The sequence below is a fragment of the Rhineura floridana genome, chromosome 17 (genome assembly GCF_030035675.1).
Source record: "Rhineura floridana isolate rRhiFlo1 chromosome 17, rRhiFlo1.hap2, whole genome shotgun sequence".
NCBI classification, from domain to species: Eukaryota; Metazoa; Chordata; class Lepidosauria; order Squamata; family Rhineuridae; genus Rhineura; species Rhineura floridana.
In genome coordinates this window covers 25135010-25161303 of record NC_084496.1, presented here as the reverse complement: position 1 = coordinate 25161303, position 26294 = coordinate 25135010, and the positions used below count along the sequence as shown (strand labels likewise).

At 46.3% G+C, this 26294-nt stretch overlaps 1 protein-coding gene across 2 annotated transcripts; it reads left to right on the top strand.

Annotated features, from left to right (window-relative positions):
• The first annotated feature begins 744 nt into the window (after positions 1–744).
• On the top strand, positions 745–13271 carry DRG2 (developmentally regulated GTP binding protein 2). 2 transcript variants are annotated; one of them, XM_061599716.1, is made up of 13 exons: positions 745–926; positions 2336–2496; positions 3818–3907; positions 4681–4741; positions 5356–5446; positions 5735–5807; positions 6335–6425; positions 7233–7330; positions 9012–9088; positions 10102–10190; positions 10330–10388; positions 11202–11255; positions 12387–13271. In XM_061599716.1, the coding sequence occupies exons 1-13, from the start codon at positions 863–865 to the stop codon at positions 12471–12473; spliced, it is 1095 nt and encodes a 364-aa protein (XP_061455700.1). In that variant the 5' UTR covers positions 745–862; the 3' UTR covers positions 12474–13271. The 2 variants fall into 2 exon arrangements, with proteins under 2 accessions (XP_061455700.1, XP_061455701.1); XM_061599717.1 differs by lacking the exon at positions 745–926 and having other exon boundaries at positions 2402–2491.
• Positions 13272–26294: the final 13023 nt, after the last annotated feature.

Below are 26294 nucleotides of genomic sequence, written 5' to 3'. Positions count from 1 at the left end.
TAGCACACAGTTTCCCTATTAATAAAGCAGGTTGAGCCCAGGCTTTGCTTTTTGACCCATAGAAACCTGCCAGGCCTCTCCCAAGCCCATTGATACGGTTTTTAAAAAATGACTGCAAGTTTGCGGCCTTAACTGAATTACATTTGTAGCTCTGCTCGCAAGCCCCTTGGTGTCCGTCATTCTTGCCCGACCCGACCCTTTGTTCCGGCTGACTGTGAAGGGGTGGACTCCGTCTGCGGAAGACAAGTTCGTGCTCCTTTCAAACTAGGGTGGGGGGAATCACGCTCCGGAAGATCAAATGGTCGTGCGGATGCCTTCAGTTAGACAAAAATAAACTGTCTACTCGTTATCCGTATTGTGGATGAAGAGAGGCGAGCCTGAGAGAGGGTGGCTTACAGCAGCCGTGCACAGTAGTCCAGCGTTAACGGGAGAAAGCTGAACCTAAAAGGGGGGGAGGGGGTTACAATAGCCCTGAAGTACGATGCAGAATGACAAACGCTGAGAGTACGACTGACAACAACCCTGTAGGGTAGACCAGTGTCTGTCCCTTGTGACAGGCTCTCCAGGCCCTTCCATACAGATCTCTTTATTTCTCTAAATTGAATGGACGAGCGGCGGCTCATGAAGCCCCAATTCCTACCGGAAACCAGGAGGAAGTGCGTACGTCACTCCCGTCTTCCTGTCCCTATGATTAACGGCCTCCTCTTGACGGGTGTGGATCGGAACGAAAAAACGCCGGCTTTGGTTGACATGGGGCCCCGAGAACCACTTCCGGTAGCTAAGGGCAACCTCTTCCGGAGTACTTCGGCCGGCCTGCTTATCCGCCCGCCAGCTGTGCTGCGTCTCGGCCCGGCGCGCCACTATGGGAATCTTGGAGAAGATCGCGGAGATCGAGAAGGAGATCGCCCGGACCCAGAAGAACAAAGGTTTGGCTCCGGGGTGGGGGGCGTAGGCACCCTTACTGGGCTCCTGTGCTTGATAGGCAGAAGTTCAGCAGGTGGAGCTTTTCTTGGTTTCTGGGTTGGGATGTATTACCTCTTGAATTTTTGCTTTGAGGGGCTTAAAAACGAAAGCAGGAGTGCCCTAGGATGTGGTCCATAGGCTGGCCCATGGGAGAAGGATGGAGATATTTTGGGTTTTGGAAAGGAACGGACTTGTGGGGGGAAAGGAGCTGCTGTTTAGATGGAGCAGCGTGCAAAGTTTGGGCTGGTTCCAATGTTAGTCCTACTCAGAATAAACCCATTGAAATGGATGGACCTGACTAACGGGTCCATTAATTTCAGTGGGTCTACTCTGAGTAGAACCTAGCTGGCTACAACTCTTTAAACTGCCACTTTTGTTCCATGTTGTGTCTCCTTTATTATGATGATGATTTTACTTTAACATTTTCTGTTTTCATCTTCAGTATAAATGTTCTCAGGGAAGTTCGTGCCAGAAAATAAAACAAACCTTACTGCAAGATACAAGCAATGTCTTTTAAAAGAGTCAAATGGCACATAAAAACTAGTAGTGGTAATATTGTCACAGTGTAACAGCTAAAAGCTTGAAGTTTTTGTTTTGTTAAAGTTTGTACCCATGTGGAATCTGGGTCCTTGTTTCTCTCTCCAGCTAGCTGCATGACTGACAGAAATGCAACCGGGGAAGCTTTTCCCCAGTAAGAGGTGTTAAATCACAAGGAAGCAGAAACTTTAAATTAGGCCTGGCATACAATGCTCCTTTTTGCCATATGGGCTATTGAAAAGATGGATGGAGGGGTGTATGAAGCTAGCCACCAGGCTGGACTCTTTGCCCATCTAATCCAGTTTTTATGTCCTCTCATTAACAGTAGCTATCCAGGGACTTGGGCAGAGAGAGGTCTTTCCTATCCCTTGCTACCTTAAATCTCTTTTAATGGGAGATGCCAGGAGTTGAACCTGGGACTTTTTGCATGAAAGCATATACCACTTTGTACCAAGTCGCACTATTTGTTTGTCGATCCCTTATTGCCTTCTCTGATTTGTAGCATTTCTCTGGGATCTTGGGCAAAGGTGAAGAGATATTGAGAGTAACCAGTGCAGCCTTCTTCAACCTGATGCCCTCCACCTACAGTACCCATCATCTCTGCTGGAGGGCACAAGGTTGGAGAGCTGAACCTCAAGGGAGCCATTAGGAGACCATGTGTGAGCAGTGTTTATAAAGGAGGGGTGCCATGAGAACTTGATTAAAAAGAGGCCCAACTCCACTGGCCAATATTGAAGCACAGCTGAACTGGTGCATCCTAACTCTGCCAATTCATCTGCTGCGGATTTGGTTCTTTGATCGAACGGGTGTGTTACTTTTTCCGTTTCTGCTTTAGCTACCGAGTACCACCTTGGCCTGCTGAAGGCAAAGCTCGCAAAGTACAGAGCTCAGCTTCTAGAGCCTTCAAAATCGGCCGCGGGCAAAGGCGAAGGCTTTGATGTGATGAAATCTGGAGACGCCCGGGTGGCACTGATTGGTTTTCCCTCTGTGGGTAAGGTCAGTGACATGTGGCGTATTGCTGTTCCTGTGTCCATTGTTTGGCTGCCTTCATTTTAAAGCAGGGATGGGGAACCTGTGGCCCTCCAGATATTAGACTCTGGCTCCCATCAGCCAGCGTTCAGAAATGATGGGTGTCGGAGTCCAACTCCCATCTGTAGTCTGGAGGGCTGCAAGTTCCGTTCCCCTTCTTTAAAGGAAGCGTCAACCTTATAATTTAGGGTTCAGGAATCTTGGGCCAATTGTGGCCTTCCAGGCTTCTCTGTCTAGCCTTCTGGGGTCTCTTTTTCCAGTCCACATCCCTTCATCAGCCTCACTTCACCATCCTCCTCGAGTGTTTTCATCTGTCTGGAATGTGTCCTTAAACGTTAATAATGATTCTAGCTTTCCTGGATTGGGGACAAAGAGAGGGCTGTGTGAACGTGTCTAGAAACTAGCCTGCTGCACAAAGGTGAAAAAACGATATTCATTGCTCTACCCACTCTTGCCTCTGGTCCTACTCCCCAGTGACAAGTGGCCCTCAGAAGGTTGCCCAGAAGTTAATGAGCTGCCCAGACTAAAAAATATGCCCCACCCATGTTGTAACAGAAGAGATTAATTACCCAGGGAAAAGGTAGATGAGAGAGCTCAGTCTGAGAGTCCTAGAGTGGAGAGCTTTGGTTTGACATGTCCTTTAAGCACAACAATGAAAGGAGCCAGAGAGGTGCCAGGAAGTACAGAGCCCAGGAAGAGGAAGCGGCACAGGAATGGGAGAATGTAATTTGGGATTTTCAGGGGGCAGGGTTATTGTAGGAGTGAAAAACATTGCTTAAGATATTATCTGTCTGCGCTATATAAAGTATTTTGCTACCAGTTTATATCTGAGACTGTTTTGTGTGGAACTGTTCAATGTGCTTGTCTGTTTTCCATTTTTAAGTGCGCTCTTTAGTAAGAATAGTTTTGGAAACAAAATGAGCTAATGCTTAAACAATATATTTCGCAATCCTTCTGTCGGTCAATTGCAATAAAGCAGTAGTTGGAAATGCAGCCTTGAACAATTAGTTTTATGGGGCAATCTGTTCTTTATTTTTAGGTCAGTAGTAAGAGGGTCCCTGCTCTGAGGCTTACAATTTAAAAGACATGGCACACAAGGAAAAAAGGGAGGAGGAAAAAAGCAAGATCAGATGTTAACAATTCTTACAATTACCAGTTGGGATGAAAACAGTCCTGTGGAGTGGCTGCTGCTGCTAATGCATTCATCTTCCCTTTCCTCCTGCTGCTGCTAATGCATTCATCTTCCCTTTCCTCCTGCTGCTGCTAATGCATTCATCTTCCCTTTCAGTCCACGTTTCTGAGTTTAATGACTTCCACGGCTAGCGAGGCAGCTTCCTATGAATTCACCACGCTGACATGTATTCCTGGAGTCATAGAGGTAAGTGCTATTCTTCGGTTTATTTATTTAATTTAATTTATATACCGCCCTAAGCCCGAAGACTCTCTGGGCGGTGTACAGAAAAGATAAAACAAGCACAGTGTATAAAATACAAGATAATAGTGAAATACTGTTAAAATACACTTTAAAATGCCTGGGAGTATAAAAAGGTTTTCACCTGGCGCCGAAAAGATAGTAGCGTCGGCGCCAGGCGCACCTCATCGGGGAGACTGTTCCACAGTTCGGTTGTCCTCTGCTGGGTATGCGTTTGCTTGCAATTGGGATTTGTGTGAAACTGATAAAAAAGGCAAGTGACCTGTAAACTCACGATATCAAAATTTGGGTAGCGGGAGGAGCAGAGCGATGCTGAGTCAAGAAGGCTGCTTGACTTGAGAGTTCCCTGTGAAACCATTGCAAAGATCATTGCCTATGATCGGTTAAGAAGAGCAAATAATCCCCTAACAGATCTGATGGTGAAGGGCATGTTACTTGGCTCACAGTTGTATAAAGAAAAGTCTTTAATCGTCTACCTTCAGCTAAACCTGGAACTGGAAGACATGATGGTGGAGGGCAGGAAGTTGACAGGCATATTGTCAATTTCAGCCCTCTCCAATCTTCTGCTGACAATAACATTTTGATGGCAGTAGTACCAGCCATTAGTGTGGAGATGCTCTGTGTGACTGTAACCAGTGGGTTATTTCCCCCTCTTTCTCCCCACCCCCAATGGTATACGCCTGTTCACAATCTTCTCTTCTTTCCTCATTCTTTGGCAGTACAAAGGAGCCAATATCCAGCTTCTTGATCTGCCGGGGATCATCGAAGGCGCTGCTCAAGGTGGGTGGGGTGGGGATTGGGAGGGGTGGGGAGCTCACATTGCCGCCTCTTCAGTTGTGGTACTGCACTGATGTTTATAAGACAGTAGTCACATGTGCACATAACACAGGGATGAGGAATCCTTTTCAGCTGCGGGAAGTGCACATTCCCTCATGCAGCCTTCCAGAGGCTGAGTGCCCAGTAGTGGGTGAGGCCAGAGCAAAAGTGGGCAAAGCAATGGATCATCGTCATTGCTTATTTCTGTGCCACCTTTCCACAGTCACAATTGTGCTCAAAGCAGCTTACAACATCAAAATTTTGTACATTATTCACTTACAAGAGTTGCAAAAGTATAACACAATTTAAAAAGCCATAAACAATAAACTAATGAACACCTCTCAATAAATATACAGTACAGTTAAGCAGTCCCCACACACAACATATATACGTACACACTGTATATGCCTCTTTGGGGAGATTGCTTATCGAAAGACAAGATAGAAATTAAACACACTGCCCTCCTTGGCAATGATTATTTGTTGCTTTTGAGAAGCCTCTGCTGCTATTTGGCTTCTTGATCTCCTGCTTTCACTCCAAGTAATTCCCCTTCCCAATTTTCCCCCATTGCTTCACAGGAAAAGGCCGAGGGCGCCAAGTGATCGCCGTGGCCCGGACTTCTGATGTTGTCATCATGATGCTGGATGCTACAAAGGGTGAAGTGCAGAGGTCAGTGCCTAGAGGGACAACTGGCCATTTGGGATTGAGTAATATGCAGAGATCCACTTCAGAGTTTAGGACTTTCCTGGCCTGGAGGTGTAAGGGTTATGGCTCAGTGGCAGAACATCTGCTTTGCATGTAGAAGGTCCCAAGTTCAATCCCAGGCATCTCCAGGTAGGGCTGTATATCCCCTGTCTGAAACCCCGGAAAGGGTTTTGCCCCTATTTTTGTTGGGTGTATTCGGGCAAATAGCTTGATGTCTTCTTCTGACCCCATTTCTTTTCCTGTGTCCTGCAGAGCTCTGTTAGAAAAGGAGTTGGAATCGGTAGGCATCCGGCTGAACAAAAATAAGCCCAACATCTACTTCAAGGTGAGACATAGGAGGAGTTATAGCTCTGTGGTAAGAGCACTTGCTTTGCATGCAGAAGGTCCCAGGTTCAACCTCTGACATGTCCAGTTGAAAGGATCTTGGAGAAGCAGGCCCCTTTTCCCTTCCCTGTCCCGCCTTAATCATGGAGAACCTCTGCCACTCAGAAAAGACCAATGCCAGGCTTAAATGTAATTGGGCCACAAGTCCCATCATCTCTGACCACTGCAAACTGACTGGAGCTGATGAGAAATGCACAACCTGGTGCTCTCCAGATGTTGATGATTCCAACTCCCATCAGCTCTAGCCAACATGGCCAGTTATCAGGCATGATGGGAGTCGGAGTCCTCCTTAAGGGCTCAACATTTTGCTTCTTTCCAGCCTAATTTCAGCTGGGGGGAAGGGGAGACCCTACAAACACCAAGGAAGCCTTCTGTGGGCACACACGTGCCCAGAGGTATCATGTTGGTGACCCCTATTTTAGTGACACACGAGGCCTGTCTTGAGGAAGTCCCTTCCCTGTCTTCCAGCCAAAAAAGGGAGGGGGCATCTCCTTCAATTCCACGGTGATGCTGACGCAGTGCTCTGAGAAGCTGGTGCAGCTCATCCTCCATGAATACAGTATCCTTTTTTGCTGAACTTCCTGGTGGCTGCATTTCCGAACAAAGTGATTCAGGGCACGAGTTGCAATCGCGCATCTCAGTCTTGTTGGTAACAACCTGAGTATGCCGAGAGGGGCAGGAGAGAGAAACGTCAGCTTACGGGTGTGGTGCACGTGCTTTACATGCACAAAGGTTGCCAGGTTCAACATGTGGCATCCCCCTTTAAAGGAATGAGGTCATGAGAAAGTGCGCGCTCTTGCTATCTCTGTGCTTGGAACCCTGGCCAGCCAGTGTTCACAGGACTAGGCTAGGTGGACCCAAATATTTGACTGTGTATAAGGTAGCTTTCTAGGGTCTTAATGAGGCACGCAACATGCATCATCTAGCTGATTTGGCATGTGCGTTGGCCTGAAACTGTTAGGCAGTTCCTCAGCCAATGGAAGAAAGGTGACCGCTAGGAAATCGGCATCCAAGAAACATTTTAAGGAAGTGTAGTGCTGCTCAAAAGGCAAATCCAGCCTGAGGCTATGAAGCAAAACAACTATATCTTACTCATTTATTTAACTGCAACTTTCCCCCACTCCTCAGGGCAGTGTATGTCCCTTCTCCCGCCCCCCCCCTGGGCCATATTTTATCATCACAACAACCCTGTGAGTTAGGCTTGACGACAAGAATGTGACTGGCCCAAGCTGGCCCAGCAAGCTTCGTGGCCGAGTGAGGATCTGAACCTTAGGTGTTGCCAATCCTAGTCCGATGCTGTAACCCCACAGCGCACTGGCTCTCTTAACAAGTGTGAAGTGTTTAACCTTGACTCGGCTCACCTAAGAAATCTTCAATGCGGAGGTTCTGTTCAGGGATGACTGCACACCTGATGAGTTCATTGACGTGATTGTTGGCAACCGGGTCTACATGCCGTGCCTTTATGTAAGTAATGTGTTAGAGGGAGGTGCCAGAGCTCAGTGGCAGAGCACCTGCCTTGCATGCAGAAGGTCCCAGGTACAATCCCTGGCATCTCCAGGTAGGGCTGGGAGAGACTCCCTCTCTGAAACTCTGTGGATCAGCTGCCATTCGGTGTTGACAGTATTGAGCTCAATGATCTGAGGGTCTGACTTGGTATAAGGTAATTTCCTGTGTCCCTCTGCAAGCACCTTGTAAGAAGTTTGGTTCTTTACCAAAATGGAGGGGGGATGACTTTCACTTTAAGCAACAGCTTTTCCTTACTTAAACCAGTTGGTGGGAATTGTGAGCAGGTAGAGTGCTATTGCGCTCATGTTCTGCATGGGGGCTTCCCACTGGCATCCGCTTAGCCACTATGGGAACGGAGTGCAGGACTAGGTAGCCCTTTGGCCTGATCCACTAGGGCTGTTCTGATTCTCTTAAACATCCCCGCTGAGGATGTCACTTAGAGCTCATGTGGATATTCTGCCACACTCTGCAGCCAAATCCTTGGGTTCTGTGATTGGAATAAGCTTAACATCCAAGTAATTTGTGTTCTAAGACAACACCATATCCAGAGAATGCCCTTTCCCTGTGCATTAGACCTGTTTGCTTATGGCATTTCCACTCTGCTGTTTAGCCAAATAGGCTCTCAGGGCAGCATACAAAAATCAGTACTAAGACTGTCCCTGCCCTCAGGCCCACAATCTAAAGATATACGATGCACGAGGAAAAACGAATGGGAAAAGCAAGCTCAAGAAGCCTGCAATTTGTACTGTGTACAATCTGCAGTCCTGCGCCAGCGTCAATTAACCAGAGAATTTCGTTCTTTTAAAAATAAAAATGCAAGTTCCCAGCCATTGTGGTTGTGAAGGTGGCAAGCAGGTAGACGGTAAGGAAAGAAAAAGAATCCACACTCTCTCTAATAAGAGTCGTTGGTTTTTTAAAAGAAAATGCCCTTCCAGGGGGAAAAAGGCTGTAAAGCTTGAGAAGCACCAGGCTGTTTTCCAAAAAACAAAATTGTTTGCCTTCAGTGCTTTTTTGCATACTTTGTGGGTTGGAACAGCTCTCTTGTATGCAGCTCCTTTTTCAGTTATAAATTTTTAGTCAGTAGAAATAAAATTGTCTGAGAGCTATAAAGGATAATTGCTGCATATACTTTCTTATCAAGCCTTTTATGATTGATTGTTTATTTTTTATTTAGCAAAGTTTATGTACCTCTTGAATGCAAAGACTAAATGGTTTCCAAAAAAAATTAAAATTATCAATAAAACTGTGAAAATTAAGTAATTAGAAACATATTTAAAACAGTTAAAACAGCAACTAACTGAAAAAAAAAATTAAACAGATCAACACCAGTGCATCTGAATGGGCTTGTGTAAACAAAAAAGTTGTTTATGAAGCACCATCAGCATACTTGGTGCTTTAAGGAGTAACAGGGTCAAACCAGGCATGTCCGTCTCCAAAGGAGCTTACATTCTAAATTGAAGTGTCCCCTCCCTCCCCAACCTGGTGCTCTCCAGTTGTTTTGGATTGCAACGGTTGTAGTCCAAAACACCCAGAGGACACCAGGTTAGGGAAGGCCGATTTAGACTGTTGCTGACCAGAGAGGGGAGAAATTGACTCCTTTCATCATTAATATTCCTTTCTCATCCACTTTTTGGTTTAGGTTTATAACAAAATTGACCAGATCTCCATGGAGGAGGTAGATCGCCTGGCTCGGAAACCCCACAGTGTGGTTGTCAGGTAAGGTGAGCACCGTTCCCAACCCTGTATCCTGTTGCCAGCGGGCAGTTGGCTTCATCTTCAGAGCATCCAATGTGATGAGCTCTTTGGAATAAGAGCCATCGCTGGTTTCTCTTCTGTCTACATACCATTTATGTATTTAATTACTCTTGCCAGACGTTGAAGCCTTCTGGCAATGCGCAGTAGAGCCTTTTTTAAAAATCTGAGCATGAACAACACAGCTATTTAAAAGCAAACCAAACTGGCTGAACGTCTCCAAACCATTGCCATTTGATTAACCAAGAAACAAGAGAACAAAGACAGAAGAACAGGGCTGGCACCAGGCATTACTGGCCCTTGGGCACCAGCCTGCCTGGGCGCGTGGCTCCTGCCTGTTCCACCTACCTCTCTCATGTCTTCTACTGCTGTGTGTGTTGTGTGCGCAGGGCTGCCATCAACCAAGATAGCGGCAGAGGTTTCTCTAAGGGGTTGATCCCCCCCCACCATCTTGGTTGATGGCACACATGTGTGATGCGCTATGTGCGTGCACATGCCTGCCATCAACCAAGATGGCGTGCGGGCATCAGCCCCTTAAAGAAGCCTGCACCACCATCTTTGCTGATGGCAGCCCTGCATGCGCAACGCGCGCAGCTGCAGAAGACAGGAGAGAGAGGTAGATGGAATGAGCGAACGGGGCCGGCGGCCTGGAAGCTCCCTCCTTGCTATCCATGGCAGGGGAGTGCTACTCTCCCACCCTTACGAGGGGCCCTGCAGGGGCCCTCGGCCAGGGCCCAACCTGACCGCCCTTTGGCGCCGGCCCTGTAGAAGAAGATATTAAAAGTGATGTAAAAGGTTTTAAAAGCCTAGGAAAAGAGGAAAGTCTTTGCCTGGCTTCAAAATGTAATTAATGTAGGTGCCAGCAGGCCTCTTTAAAGAGGAGACCCCACAGTCGGGGGGGAGGGGCAGGGACACCACTGAAAAGGCCCCTTCCCTTGTTATCGCCCTTCCCTTCGTGTGTGTATCTGTCTCTGTAGCTGCGGCATGAAGTTGAACTTGGACTTCCTGCTGGAGATGCTGTGGGAGTACCTGGCCCTTACCTGCATCTACACCAAGAAAAGAGGCCGTAAGTCACAACCCAGGCGAGCAACATTGGATAAAGCTAGATCTGAAAATGAATATGGGCTTAAGGGGGGGCAGGGGGGCACACTCTGTTGCCTTAAGTGACCAGGCTATTTTTCTTTCTTTCTTTCTGATCTGGGTAGAGAGACCAGACTTTTCAGATGCCATCATCCTACGGAAAGGGGCCTCAGTGGAACACGTGGTAAGCCTTGCATTCTAGGGTGACAGAAGGGTGTCCCAAAGGCCTCCTAGTCCAAACGCTGCACCGTTAGCTCTCCCCAGGCCAGCGGCATCACTAGCGGGAGTGCGGGGGGGTGCGGACCTCTGGTGCGCGCCCTCCCAGGGGCATGGACGAGGTGGCTGGGCTTGCGTGCGCACGTGCACGCGCACTTGAGGCCAGCCACCCTGTCCATGCCCCTGGGAGGGCGCACGCCGGAGGGGCACCCAGCCGGAGAAGGCCTGGGAACGCCGGCGCGCCTCCCTTGCCCCGCCGACGCTGCTCCCGGTCTCACCCACCTGCCCGCCTCCGAGGAGGAGTTGGAGCAGCCTTGCCGGGCAACGGCGCGGGGCGGGGCGGCTCTGGGTGTCACCCCCCTCATGTGACACCCGGGTGCGGGCCGCACCCTCCGCACCCCGGTAGTGACGCCCCTGCCCCAGGCTGAACCTATCTGGGCAGATATTCATCCAGTCTTCCTCTTGAAAAGCCCATTAGGATATGGGTGGTATAATCTGTGGCCCTCCAGATGTTTCTGGGCTTCTTTTTGGGCAGGGGGCTGGGGAGAGGCTGTTGTGCAGTGTTTGTTCCACAATTGGCTATAAGCGTGATGTTGGCACATAGGCTGGGAGGAACAGGAAACATTGGGGCAGGCTCATTTTTAAGGAGCAACCATGCTTCCTGTGCCCAGAAGGTCTCTAGTGCAGCTTCGGAGAGGATTGGGGTGTGTGTCTTGTCTAGGCAAACAGCAAATGAATTTGAGACACTCTCTAGCACGTCTTCATCTTTTATTCCCTTCAGTGCCATCGAATTCACCGGACATTAGCCAGCCAGTTCAAGTATGCGTTGGTGTGGGTAAGTGTGTTTTTGAAAGAAAGCGGGCAGAGTTGGCCATATTTCCCATGTAAGAGAGACACAGGCTTGAAATGGGGGGTGAAATTTTAGTGGCGCTTTTTTTTTCTAAAAAAGGGAATTGGGTGAATGCATTCAGTGAGATGGTCAGTTTGCCAACAGTGATTAGCCACAATATGGAGCCTCTATCTACACAGGCAGTATATCTCTCGGGGGGGAGGGGGGGACACTGCCATATACTGAGCCAGACCCTTGGTCCACCTTGCACAATATTGTCCCCACGTTCTGTCTGTGGCCTTCCAGGGATTTGGGCACTGGACATTCCCAGCCCCACCTAGAGATGCCAGGGATTGAACCTGGAACCTACTGGATGCACGGCAGGTGCTCTGCCACTTTTCTTGGCTGCCACTGCTGTAGCCTGGGCTAGTTGGCTGTGCCGTCTGATCCAGGTGGGGTGGCCTTGCATTATCGGATAGGGGCTGATCTTTTCGGCACAGGTTTGCAAGATGTGGCGGGGATGGACGGGTTGACCTGCAGCCTCAATCGAAAGGGGTAATCTGAAGCAGACGGATGTCCATCACTGCATCCTCCAGGTCACAGAGGGGTAGCCGGTGCCCACCAGCCCCATTTCATGCAGTCTAACTTAAAATGAGGGGGTGAGGAGAAACAGGAAGAATTGTGGTGGCGGAAAGAAGGGGAAAAGGGGTGTGGCCCTGCCCACCTTTTAACTCTAGATGGGGGGGAGATGGCTCACCCCTGCTGCGGCTGTTGAATCCATTAGGCCACGGATGGGGAACTCCCGACAACTCTCTGCTGGACTCCAACTCCCACCATCCTTGATCACACTGGCTGGAGCTGATGGACGTTGGAGTCCCGCAGCATTACAGGTTAGCCAACCCTGCTTGAGGTTGGCCAGGTGTAGCTTTTCCTGCCCGACACTGCGGGGCTGGGAAGGGAGCCTCTTTCTTGGACGCCTTGGCGATCCATTGCCACGTGGAGTGGGCAGGTTTCAGCTGGGCGGTCTGACCTAGGGGGAGCGCAGCTTCCCTCTCTTCTTGCCAGAAAGACCCCCCCCCAACCTCCCCACTCTTCAAACCGGGGCTTGTAAAATGCTTTTTATTCTTGGCTTTCAAGGGAACTAGCACGAAATACAGCCCTCAGCGAGTAGGACTCAGCCACATGATGGAACACGAAGACGTCATCCAAGTAGTGAAGAAATAATCCTCGTTGCCAGCCCTTCACCCTGCCCCGCTGTGTGGAATTTCCAGTTCGACTTTGGCGGTAACCTGTCTGAAAGCCACAAAGAAGTGAAAATCGTTCTGGGCAAGGCGAGGGCTTGCAGCTCCACATAAGCTTCCATGAAGCTTGCCCGGAGGATAAAAGGGTGACTATGGAATTGCTCGCAGGGTAGGGACGTGGAGGCGATAGGTTCTTCTCTTACACAGCAGCATGCTTGAGGGGCATCTTTTTGTAGCATGGTGTTTGGGTGCCTTTAAGATGCTCGGGGCAGGTTTGTTTGCGACTTGACGGCTACCCGGAAAAGTGGCCTTGGGTCCATGAACCGAAGAACACAGGGAAGGACCATCTGTCCTCTGCTTGTCCTTCCTTCCGTGTGTGTCAGCCTGCAAGTGGAACAACAGCCCATCTTTCCCCATCCAAAAACCAGCACTTCTGTCTCCATCTCCACATGGATGGGGCATGGCCAGAAATAATCCATGCAACACGAGGACTTGTTTACAGGCAGATCTCTTCATCACATCCACACCGTGACCCACAGAAGTCTGTTTCCACCCGTTTTCCAGCTAAGAGATGTTAATAACTTTTGCGGGAGTGAACGGAAATGCAGCCATGTCCTTTCTGTCCCCTATTGCCCATTTCGCAAGATGGCAACTGCAAAATGTCTACTCTGAAACGGCACGCCTGCCCCTCACACAGCTCTGCCCAAGAAAATTACTCCTTTGTCTCCAGACCCATCAAAAGCCATTGGTCCTTGAAGCAAAATAAAAAATAGCTCTCGTTTCTCTTTGTAGCACCTCTGATGTCGCGGTTGTGAAGTATTGCTATTGAATTCTGATGAAATAGTCCCAGTTATTGCTTGTATGCTCTTGAAGCAGCAGCTGGCCCTGCCTGCTTTTTCACAACGTAATTTGAAGTTTTCTTTTTATTCTTTACTAGCAGGACTCTGTCCCCCCTGCTCACCAATCCCCCCCATTCACTCTACTTGCCAATACCCAACTCCAATTCTCCCCCAGGCACCCCCAATCCCCTCACCAAGCCACTCGCCTTGCCTGTTTGTCTGCTGCCACCCCAAACAGTGCCATCGCGCAGCGTAGCGCAGCTTGGCCACAGACGGCCTGTAGCCCAGGCTGCTGCGTCCACTGCCACTAATGACCCTCGCCGCCATCTCCCCTGGACAAACGTGGCCGCCATGCAGTGCTCCAAAACAAAGTTAAGGTATAGACATAGAATGCATTTTTATAAAATAATAGCAAAAATTTGATATGTGTATAAACAATATAAAATCCTTATAAGTATTCTCATATAGTAATAAAAATATGCCCCCAAAATATGTAAAAAAATCAGTGCCCAAACTCAATGAAATATAAAATATATAATCAGAGCAATATCAATGTGGAAATAAAAGGCAACTTGTAAACTGTGGCCAATGTACATAAATCAGTGCCCATATCATGCGCAATGTATACCATAGCCAGACGCGTTTCGACAATTAGTCTTAATGGGTTACCAGAGACACTTCACCATAAGAATTCTATAGACCACCTGTATGCCAATAAACTATCTAAATAACTTTAAATTAACATGCAAAAATTCCAAGATGCAGATCACAAAAATGCTTGACAAAGGATTACAGACACAGAAACCCAAAGTACTTCTGATTACAAGGGCCCCCAAAATGCTTCTTGTTACAACAAGGGTTAATGTAAACTAGCTAAGCAAACTCAGCTGAGATATGGCTTGTATTGAGTGGCTGGAGGAGGACTTTCCACAGCTGTGTTAGTTCTGCAGGCTCACCTGCCCACAACAGCTTAACTGATTAGACATTTAAAATACAGCAACATCTCTAGGATATGTTATGTTGGTAAAATTCTCAATATATTCTTTATAACTGATTGACAGAAGGAAATGGTATGTACTATGTTTTTCTTTATATATAAAATCATTTTATCCATTGTTAAAATTTCTGTTGGATTAGTCTGTAACTTATAATTATTTTTATGCAGAATAATTGAGTTAATGAACAGGCCACGCACCAGTTCATACCTTAGAATATAATATACAAAAGTAAGTGGCTTTATGGCATTTGCTAAATCGGCTGTATAACATTCCTCCCTCGGAGGCATTCTCCATTAGTAGTTAATGTTCTCTATTATGTTTTTGCCCTTTGTAGCGTATACTCCTCATGAAAGCCACTGAAGAAGACTATTTGTCGAAACGCGTCTGGCTATGCTATACATTGTGCATGATATGGGCACTGATTTATGTACATTGGCCACTGTTTACAACTTGCCTTTTATTTCCACATTGATATTGCCTTCATTATATTATATATATTGTATTTCATTGAGTTTTTACATATTGTGGGGGCATCTTTTCGTTACTATACGAGAATACTTATAAGGATTTGATATTGATTGTTTATATGCATATTAATTTTTTGATATTATTTTATAACAATGCATTCAATGTCTGTACCTTAACCTTGTTTTGGAGCACTGTTTTCGCGTTAAGGTAGATTTTAATTTCACAGTTCTTGTCGCCATGCAATGTGCCAGCTGCCTGACCCCTTAGCCGCGCCGCTGCCGCTGCCTTGCCTACTTGCAGAGGCCGGCAGTGTGTGGGGTCGGAAGCGTTCACATTACATTTCACAGCGCCACCTACAAACTACAGCGTGACCCTTACGCTTTTATTTAGTTATAGAAAGATAATGAATTTTCTTCTTGGAAACTCTTTCAGGGCTTTGGTGCCGGAACTCTGATTCTGGCTGTTCCTGCTCAGTACATGCCAGTGCGTACCGGAGATGGTGACAGGCTGCCCTTGTGCCTGGCTGCGCTCACACGGCAGAGAGCGGGTTGCATTCAGAGAGCAAGTTGGATCTGAAAGCTCAGAGACCTATATTTGTCTAACACAAGCAAGCAAAATGAAAGTGTGTCCTCTCTTCCTCCATCTCAAAGGATTTCGCTGAGGGAGGGCACGGAAATGTGTTCTGCGCTCCCTTCCCGGTGAAAAGTTGTCTTTTTACATTTCCGCTCATAGGGTGGGGGTTCATAAACGGGTTATGGCATCCACTCCCCCCCCAGCCTTTTTTAACAACTACAAGTGTGGACAGTTGAGCAAGTGAAACTTTGCCTGTTCCCCTTTGCTGTTTTTGCTTTAATAACGTCACTTACTGTCAAAGGTGTTAGAGCAGTATCAGTTCAAAAAGTTGGCAACCCTCGGTGTAACTTCCCCACTCTGTAATCCAAGTCATTCCTAATGGCCTTAAACTCCATCCCTTCTCTCCCCCCCCCGGCCTGTTTGTTCAGCAAAGGACAGCATTCTCCAGTGATTCCAGTAATTTCCTGAGCTCTTAAATATGCTGCCAAGAGACTGCTCATCTGTTAGCCACCCTCCGCTAACTTTTATTAATACTCACCCCTGTGAGGACCACACACCCTCTCACAAAGGAGGCGCCTGCTATATCTGTACCAGTTGCTGCTCTAACCTTGCCTTTTTCCATTGGTCAGGTTGGATGTAATCACAGAAATTTAGAATTGGAAGGGACCTTGAAGGTAATCTAATCTAGCCCTGTGCTCAGTGCAGGAAGCTTGCAACTAAACATCCCTGACGTCAGTGTTTATCCTCTGCTTAAACTCCTCCTGCAAGTGAGATCTCATCCTCTCCCAGAGCACTCTGTTCTACTGTTGAACAACTCTTTCCAGTTAGGAAGTTTCTCTTAAGATGTAGCTGAATCTGCTTCCCTGCCCTCTGGAGTAGCAGAGACCAAACCTCCATCTTTTGTGCGACAACTGTTCAGATAGTTGAAGACCGTGGCTATGTTTCCCCTTAACCTTCACAAATTCTGTGTGTCTGCACCAGGTGAGATCGGGTTATTCACTCACAACCATGAAGGTGCAGGGAAAATACTTGCCTTTCAAAGGAGGTTGGTGTGCTGTGTCTCTGTATGAGTTTGTGGGTTTGGTTCCTAAAACAGAGGCATTCTCAGATGAGCGTTTGTGGAGGTTCTCTGAGAGAGCCCTTGATTGACAAATGAGCATAGCAAGAGGAGGGCAATCAAGTCCTATGGGGAAAGTTGGGCATGTTTAGCCTAGAGAAGAGAAGATTTCAGGGAGACACAATAGCTCTTTGTCTTCAAATTGCTGAAGGGCTGTTGGTCATACAGCCAATGGAACAGATATGTTCTGTGCTGTTCCAGAAGGCAAGACCAAAACCAATGAGTAGCAACTGCAAGGAAACGGATTTTGACAAAACGTTAGTCCTAGCAGTAAAAGAGTTCAGCAGTGGAACAATCTGCTTTGGGAGGTGGACTGTGCTTTGCTGATGTTGCTCAAATACCTGATTAAGGGCCGGATGGTCATCTGTTAGGTGAGGTATGAAGTCTTTGCCAGCCTGGTGCCCTCCAGATGACGATGGATGGCACCTCCTATCAACACCAGCTGGCACCAGGTTAGCAGAGGCTGCTGTAGCGGCAAGATTCTTGCGCTGAGCAGGCGCTTGGACTAGACGGCCTCAAAGTCCCTTGCAACTGTCTGATTCTGTGCTTGTTCTTACACAACTCTTAAATCCAATCTTTTCAGTGGTAAGTGGGGACTCATCAAGACTGATGTTTAACACACTCAGCTTTATTTTTCTGTTTAATACTTGTCATTTTCTGTGTCTTTCCTCTGTGGAACTCAAGATGGTGTATATTATTTTCTCCTCCCCTTTTTTTATCCTCCTAAGGTGGGCTAGGCTGAGAAGTAGTGGCTGGCCGGCTCAAGGTCACCCTGTGGGCTTTGTATCTCTGGTTTTTGTGCAGAACAATACTATTCTCTTGCAGAATTCTGGGGAAACTTCTGTGTACGTACACGCATGCCCCTCTCATCTCCCTGAGCTGCTGCTATCTTGCGAATAACCTCTGCCCCCTGTAGAGAAGAGCAGCCGCTTCCATTCCTGAGAGCAGCTGATGAGGAGAATAGCAATCATCAAATATACATGGAGCCACCGCAGCCGACAGGTGCCTTGCCGCAACATGGCGCCATAGGTTCGGAAAGCATTGCCTCGCTGTCGACAGAGACCTCTGGGAGCTTGACTTTCCCCAGGGTTTTGGGGAGAGCAAGGGAGTCCACGAGGCTAGGGGGGGTTAAGCATGTCGCCAGGAAGCGGTTGCAGTCTGAGCGGCACCTCATCAGTTTCGGCCCAGGTGAGTGACTCGGGGGGGATTTAACTGTTGTGACATCCAATCTGTTTTGCATCGAAATAGGCTGCTTTGCTTCGTAGCCAAACGGAGGTTTCGACTCTTGCTTCTCATTCCCGCCCAGACTCTGGCCCACCAGGGTTTACGTTTATTATTATTTTATTCCTAATGTCTCAATGTCCAGCCTTTCCTCTGAGGAGCTCAAAGCGGTTTGCAAGTTCTTCTCATTTTCCCTGGCCCCATATTATCCTTGCACCGACCCTGTGAGGAAGATGAGGTTGAGAGGAGAGGGTCAGAACTGTGGGGATTTGAGGCTGAGGCTGCTCAGTCCTAGGCCGCATTGGCACTAGTTTCAAGCAGTATCATCACACTTTAAAAAGTTGTGGCTTCCTTCCAAAGAATGCTGGGAACTTTGTTCAGGGGGTTGTTGAAAGTTATTAGGAGACCCCTGTTCCTCTTACAGACCTACAGCCCCAGAGTGGTTTAACAATCAATCCTCCTTCCCTGGGAACTGTAGCTCTGTGATGGGAATAGGGGTCTCCTAACAACTGGTGTGAGAGCCAGCGTGGTGTAGTGGTTAAGGTGTTGGACTATGACCTGGGAGACCAGGGTTTGAATCCCCACACAGCCATGAAGCTCACTGGGTGACCTTGGGCCAGTCACTGCATCTCAGCCTCATGAAAACCCTTTTCATAGGGTCGCCATAAGTCAGAATCGACTTGAAGACTGTACATTTACATTAAACAACTGGTGCGGTTAAGGTGCTGGACTACGATCTGGGAGACCAGGGTTTGAACCCCACACAGCCATAAAGATCGCTGGGTGACCTTGGGCCAGTCACTGTCTCTCAGCCTCAGAGGGAGGCAATGGTAAACCCTTTCTGAATACCACTTACCATGAAAACCCTATGCATAGGGTCGCCATAAGTCGGGATCAACTTGAAGGCAGCCCATTTCCATTTTTTCAACAACTCTTAGCAGCCCCCTTAACAAACTAAAGTTCCCAGGATTCTTTGGAAGGAAGCCATGACCATTAAAGTTGTATTAATAGTCCTTTAAATATATAGAATCATAGAATAGAGTTGGAAGGGGCCTGTAAGGCCATCATGTCCAGTCCCCTGCTCAATGCGGGAGTTGTAGACCTACAACATCTACAGGGCTACAGATTCTTCATCCCTGTTCTAACAATTTAATTTGTGCAGTCCTTACCCTAAGGAGCTCTTTCAGGGCACACATTCCCATCCCCTTTGATCCCCCAACCTTGCTAGGGTGATTAGGTGAGAGGATATGACTGACCCAAAATCAGTCAGAGAGCTGTTTGTGACTGAATGAGGCTTTGAATCTGGTGGTGGTATTCAATACTAGTCCTATTGAGAGTAGACATGACGGTTCATTCCCTTTAATGGATCTACTCTGATTAGGACTTAGCTGCATACAATCCTGGATTTCTGGGTCAAAAGTCATAACTTGAATCCTTATACCAGACTGGCAAGGATCACAAAGAGCTTTCTGAAGAGCTATTGATGCCCTGAGACAGGCAGTTCCAAAAATAGCTTGACCAGGTGGTTCATACGGCTTAGGTGTCTTTGTACTAGGCAGCAGATCCTGCTGAATTGTACGTTGCTTTCTAATGTGATCCAAGCAGAGTTCTCAGATCCACCGCTAGAATATTTCTCTCCCAGTAGAAGAACGCTTCCTAAGTGCAGCTGGCTCATTGCAAAGGGCTTTGCCAACCTTATTGCAAAAAATGTTGTTACATGATTTTTTTCTCTCGAGAGGCTGATGTTGTGTCCCTTGCTGGGCTTGACCTCATTTTACCAGCTCTTTCCTGAAGCTGTTTAGTGAAAACTTCAATACTGTATGTTTGAGGCTTGTTGCTGCCTAGGAGAGCTTACCTGAACACTACCTTCCTAGAGGTGGTTCAAATGTGCTGTGGGAGGCGTGGGGAGGACACCACATGGACCTGCTTCTGAGCAAGGAGGAAGCTTTTAATTAATAGGCACAGTAGCCCTGCAAAAGCGTAAGTCGTGTTTTGCAAGCCTGCACTGAACAATCTAGTACTGCAACTGCATTTCACTGCAAAACAAATAAAATAACACTGAACTGAACAAAACCTGCACCAATCAGGTCTGGGAAAAGATAGGAAGAAAAACAAAGATTTTGCAGCAAGGACTTCTGGACTCCCTATTTAAAACGTAAGTGAGCAAAGGATGGGCATTCCTGAGAAAGGGCTAGTGTGGAAACCACCCAGTGGGGTGCTAAATCACCTGATACGGTATCTCCCCAGTTTATGGAGGCTGCTGTCCCTTCTAGTCTAGATATTGTCCAGAAGTGGGGTTGTGTAATTAGCAGGAGGGTTAGGCAGCTTGATCTATTTTTCTTTACTCAGAGCAGTGGGGACCTCAGACCTGGGAGGCCAGATGTGTCCCTTCCGGCATTTCTGTCTGTCCCTTGGGACTCTTCTCATGCCGTACCCCTCACTGGCCCTGTTTAAGCCCCTAAGTGTTTTTACCTAAAATGCATCCTTGAACTCTGATAATCCTTCTTGCTCATCTGGATCGAGGAGGGTATATATAAGCTGTCCTTACTTGAAAATGGTAACATGTATATTCATTGTTCCTCCCCTGCCCTGGCCCCTGGAAGGTTTTCCAGATGGGAATGCGGTCCTCAGGCTTAAAAATGTTTTCCGCCCATGTGCTAGAGAACTCAAGCAAGTCAGCTTCAGCAGGTTGGCGGCGGCGGATGCAGCAGTTAAAGGTCACCGTTGGTTTATTTGGCCATCTGCGTGGTCAAATAGTGTGAATTGCGGGGGTCACTGAAGGACAGGCAACTGTTCAATGGCTATGTGGGGTACTTAGTATCTGTGCTGGCAACTTCACACCATCCTTGTTACTATGGATGGTGGCGATTCCTTGGAGATGGCCCTTATCACAGGCAAGCACAATAGCTCTTCTGACGGGAGAAAAAAACACGGCAACGGGCCTAGTCAGCTCAGCCAACGTCATTCGGTATCGCTCGTCCAATCTTTGCTTGTTTCCTTCCCAGTTTGAACGGGAAACTGATGGCGCTGCCCATCCTATTGCAAAGAGATTGTGATAAAATAGCGCAGGGGTTGCCAACATGGTGCCTTCCACATGTTGTGGCACACAATCACACCGCATCAAACCACTGGTCCATCTCGCTCACTATTGTCAGCTTTGGTTGGCAGTGGATCTCCAGGATGTCAGAAAAGTGGTGTACTTGGGGATTAAACAAAGGATCTGTATGCAAAGCAGGTGCCCTATCACTGAACTGTGGCTACAGCTCCGATCATCACTGGCCATCAGCTATGCTAGCTGGGCTGATGGGAGTTGGAAGCCAACATTTGGAGGACGCCATGTTGGATACCTTTTCGTTGCAGCTCAGCCGTTCCCAGCCTTAATTAAATTTTATCTCACCCTTTCTCTAAGGTGGGGACTGGTTGAACCCATGGCTGGACTCCAACTCCCACCCTCTCTTACCACTGGCCATGCTGGCTGGGGCTGATGGGAGCTGGAGTCCAGCAATGGCTGGAGGTTCCTCCACTCTACTCTAAGATGAACAGGATAGCGTCAGGGCCAAGGGTGGATGTTGGCATTGTGGAACAGTACCCAAGGCTTGGACCCCATCAGCTGCCCGCTTCCAATCCCAGAAGCCCTCTGGCCCTATTAGAACCACTGAACAACTAAACAGGTACAGGAGCAGAGAGAGTTCTCTGGGAAGAGGGACTTGCTATTAAACCACTCTGGGAATTGTAGCTCTGTGAGGAGAATAGGAATCTCTTAACATCTCTCAGCGACCCTTCCCAAACGACCCTTCCCAGGATTCTATGGGGGAAGCCATGACTGTTTAAAGTGGAATAAATGTGTGGTGCGTGCATAGCTCCAGTGAACTTTGTTAAACCGGTCCAGTTCATTCCAAGCACTGCCCTAACTCCCTGGCAGGCAGACATCCATACCACAAGCGAGAGAGTCTGTCAGCCTGGGGGGGGGGGGAGGGAGATTTTTCTTCTAGAGCTTCAGCCCTGTCAGGCTGCCTCATTATTTACTCTTCTCGGGCCATGACGTTGAAGCTTCTTCTGCCAAGCGAGAGCTGGCACCGTCTAGGCCTGCCCGGGAGGGATGAAAAGGCTTGTCTGAGGGGAAGCAACAGTTGCCAAGAGCCTTGGGGCATGAGACAGCGGCCCTTGTTCCCTCTAGGTGGACTGCAGGACTGAGGCTCAGGCTAACGGATCCCTGGTCACATCTGACATCTTGAGCCCCCTCGCTTAGTTCAGGCCAGTGGCACAGATGCGCCAGGGCAGGCCTCGGTTTCGTTTCTGCTCCCGCTGACTCGAGGCTGGTGAATGAATGGCTTGCGACACTTGGGGTTCTGGGGCTTTTGAGACTTTGACTCCAGCATTTTGGTTATGCCCTGATGCACGCTTTCCCAAAGGTAAGCTGTGCATGGTAGAGTGTTTTTTTTTTTTAAGTATTAGGCTTTTAAAATATAACCGTTTTCTATATAAGCAATTATTACATAGCATGTGTGGTACTGGTTGGAATACAGGCTGCATTCCCCTCTCCCCCCAAAAAAAATCTTGCTTGAATAAAACCTAACTATGGCTTATAATTGCACTCTTATAAGTAGAGAAGGTGCGAAGAGATCTCATTTTAGGGGGCTGTCCTAAATTCAGGGCCGGCTTATATTTGGCCCAATATGGTAATATCCCATATAGTGCGGATGAATTAGTTTTCTGAATTTTTGTAAACAAGGAGGAATCGCAAAAGGGAAAGATTGCATATCACAACTTTTATGGACAAAGGAAGAAAAAATAACGGATAACTAAATACATTTACTGTAAACACAGTATTTAAATTGTGTATAGGTTCCACATAGTTATTACGGAGGGTATTGCTTTTCTGATTAACATAAGAAATGTAACTTAAAGCTGGTCTTTGAGTCCAGAAATGCTTCTATCGGCACCGTGCACCTTTTTCCCGCCCTCATTTTCAGCTTTATGTTTCATTTATTGTTCCTTTTTTTATGTATTTAGAATGTTTCTTATCCGCCTTTCATCAGTAGATTCCAGGGCGCCATACAAAAAGTGTGCATAAAAATAAATTCCCACAGTACAGAAATACAGTTTAAAACAAGGAAATAAACATAAGATAATGACAAGACAAAACTATTTGTTTTAAAATATATATATTTTTAAAGCCTACTTTGGGAAATAAGAAAGTCTAATTTGCAAAGTTAGCTTTATTAGCTAGTGTGGTGGAGAGACTGAGGTGTGAATCAGGAAATTTAATTTCTTTTCAATGGGCAGTTAGCCAAGCTGCTAAATTCTCAGCTCTGACCCTCTCGCCCCCACCCATTGCCCAATCTCTAATGTGCAGATGATATTTGCCTTCCTGAACAACTCAGGAGGACCAGGTTATCTGCCCGCCTGCAGATAATCTGCCCCTAAATAAACCTGTAAGGCCACTTAGATTGTCTGGGGAAATCCTACTTGTGGTACCACATCCTACAGAATGTCATAGGGTGGTAACCCAAAATCAGGCATTTTATACTATTGCCTCTGTACTATGGAACACCCTTCCCTCAGCTGTATGTGAAGCGGCAACCACCAGTTGCTTTAGACATCTTGTAAAGTCATATCTTTTGCCCAGGCTTTCCCTAATCCATAAGATCGGATCCTGTCTTGATTTGCCTGAACACGGAAAAATGGGCTCAAGTTACACGAAGCCAGATTTTGACTGAACATCAGGAAAAACATCCTCACTGTTAGAGCGGTAAGACAAGGGAACCAATGACCTAGGGAGGTGATGCTCTCTCCAACAATGGAGGTATTCAAGAGGTATCTGGACAGCCACCTGTCAGTATGCTTTAACTTGGATTCCTGTGCTGAGCCGGGGGTTGGACTTGATGGCCTTACAGGTCCCTTCCAACTCTAATGTTCTATGATTCTATGAATTCCTTGAATTACATTGTTTTTATATGCTTTTATGCTACTGTTTTTACTGGTTTTATGTTGTATTTTTGTTTTAATTATATTGTTTACTGGTTTTTATATTGTCCGCTGCTTAGACTTAAAAAAAGTGGTTTATAAATACTATAAATAAATAAAACTACAAGTCTGCTTTATAGATTACTAAAGCTATGCAACTGAAATTCCCTGAGCGATCTAAAGCACTGTCTAAAGGAGATACGGTGGCTGATGTAATTGAACCAAGTTAAACTAGAGCAGACTCACTGAAATAAGCAGACTTAACTGAAGCCTGTTTATTTCAGTGGGTCTACTCTATGTATGACTAACATTGATGGTCAGCCTATTTCTTTAATTTGCAGCACCGCTAGGAAAGGGAACTGAATTTAATTTGAAGAGACAACATTCTTAAGGAGATCTTCCCTAGCCTGAATTTGCTTGCAGGATTTTTCTAAATGTGATTTCCTCTCACTCAAACATTCCTAATTATGGCTGCTGTTTAAAGAAAGAAAAGGACGTAGGAAGTATTGCTGTTTTTAGAATTAATCAGTGAGACTTAAAGGTTAAATATTATTTTTTGCACAATATAAATATCAATAATTCATATCTATCTTGTTTATAAGTTTTGGAAATGGGGCAGGATATTATTATTATTATTATTATTATTATTATTATTATTATTATTATTATTATTATTATTATTATTATTTATTATTATTATTATTATTATTTATTATTGTTATTATTATTATTGTTATTATTATTATTTTTATTATTATTATTTATTATTATTATTATTTATTATTATTGTTATTATTATTATTTATTATTATTATTATTGTTATTTATTATTATTATTATTTATTATTATTATTATTGTTATTATTATTATTTTAATTTATTACCCGCCCTTCACCCTGAGGTCCCAGGGCGGGTTACAAAAGTCTAAAATACATGATTAAAAACAATGAAAAACAACGCTACAAAAATTAGGGTGCATCCTAAAAATATGCATTTCAGGTGTCAAAGGCCAGGCGAAGGAAGTGCGTCTTTGATATTTTGCAGGGGTGATGATAACTGACTGCCTGTATAGCTACTGCTTTGGGGGATGTTGTGCATTTTATGAAAACTGATGTGAGTTTTGTGGTTTGAAAGCGTGCTGCTTTTTCTCTTGTTTGTAATCCTCCTGGAGAAGAGAGGGAGAACAAAAACAGAAGATGAGAGAAAGTAATCTTCCGGATAGGTATACCTATGTGCTGTTTGAAAACTCACTTTACAGACACTAGATGTCACTCCTTGCCATGCAAATGTAGCTTTCTCTGGGATCAAGTGCCTATGTGCCCTACTTTACAGAGGACAGTCCTCTATTTCCCAACATATGAGTCATGACGCTACACAAGCGGACTGCAGAGCCTGTGCTGGTTGGTTGTAGGCTTTATCAACAAACTCAAAATAATTATTGCTTTTAATCCTCAGCTGGTATGATGAAGGCATCTTAAAACATTTTGATTTGCTGGCATGTTGTTATGCTGTAACCGAATGTCAGAAAAGCTTGAATCTTACATTTAACACTTCTAAAGTGCTCTTCAGTACTTAAGTCTGCTTCTGTGTTGGAATTGCTTTTTAATATTCTTTTAAACCTTTCCCCCCCCAGACAATGTTTTTGAACCTTCTTTTAATGTCTTCAAAGCTTTTTAAAAACATGTTTTTAAAGTTGTTTAGTTTTAATGTATTTTAATGTCTGTTTTTATGATGTTTTAAAGTGTTTTTAGTGCTCTTGTTTGCTACCCCGGGCTCCTACTGGGAGGAAGGGTGGGATATAAATCAAATGATAAATAAATAAATTGTTGCTTGGCTGCCTCAAGTAACAGTTATGAAATAGGCAAACTGGCAGTTAAAAGGCATGAAACTGACGGCCGCAGAAGACCTGAGATCCAAACTGCATGTGACAATAAATAGATGGACTCACCATAGCAAATAAAGTTGGAAGCCACCGCTCTGTTTGAAGGAGTCCTCCCTCGGATGAGCTGTCTGGTCCATGCCCAGTTTAAAGAGAGAAAGAATCCTAACAAGGTTGAGCAGGGAGCTTGACATTTTCCATCACCAGTTAGCCACCCACCCAGCAGACTGAGCAGGCACAAACGTCACCTGGTCATAATCTTCCCCACTGTGGAGAGATGTGTTTCTCTATAAGTTGTCGTATTTTGAAATCTGCATTTCTAGAGATAACTTAAAAGGTAAAGGTGTCCCCGCACTTGTAGTGCGACTCGTTTCCGACTCTTAGGGTGACGTCTTGCGACGATTGCTAGGCAGACCGTATATATGGGGTGGGATTGCCAGTTCCTTCCCCGGCCTTTTTTTACCCCCCAGCATATTTTACCGACCACGGATGGATGGAAGGCTGAGTGGACCTCAACCCCTTTTACCTCCTTCCGTTGGAATCGAACTCCGGCCGTGAGCAGAGCTTCGGCTGCGTTACCACCGCTTACCACTCTGTGCCATGGAGGATCTTCACAGATAACTTAGCATCTGCAATTTTTATGTAAATCCCCAATTTTCAGGGGGGGGGAAATGTCTCAGTGTCCACTCTACTTTGGTGGAGACAGACTGCTGTTCCCTAAAGCAGGGATAGGGAACCTCAA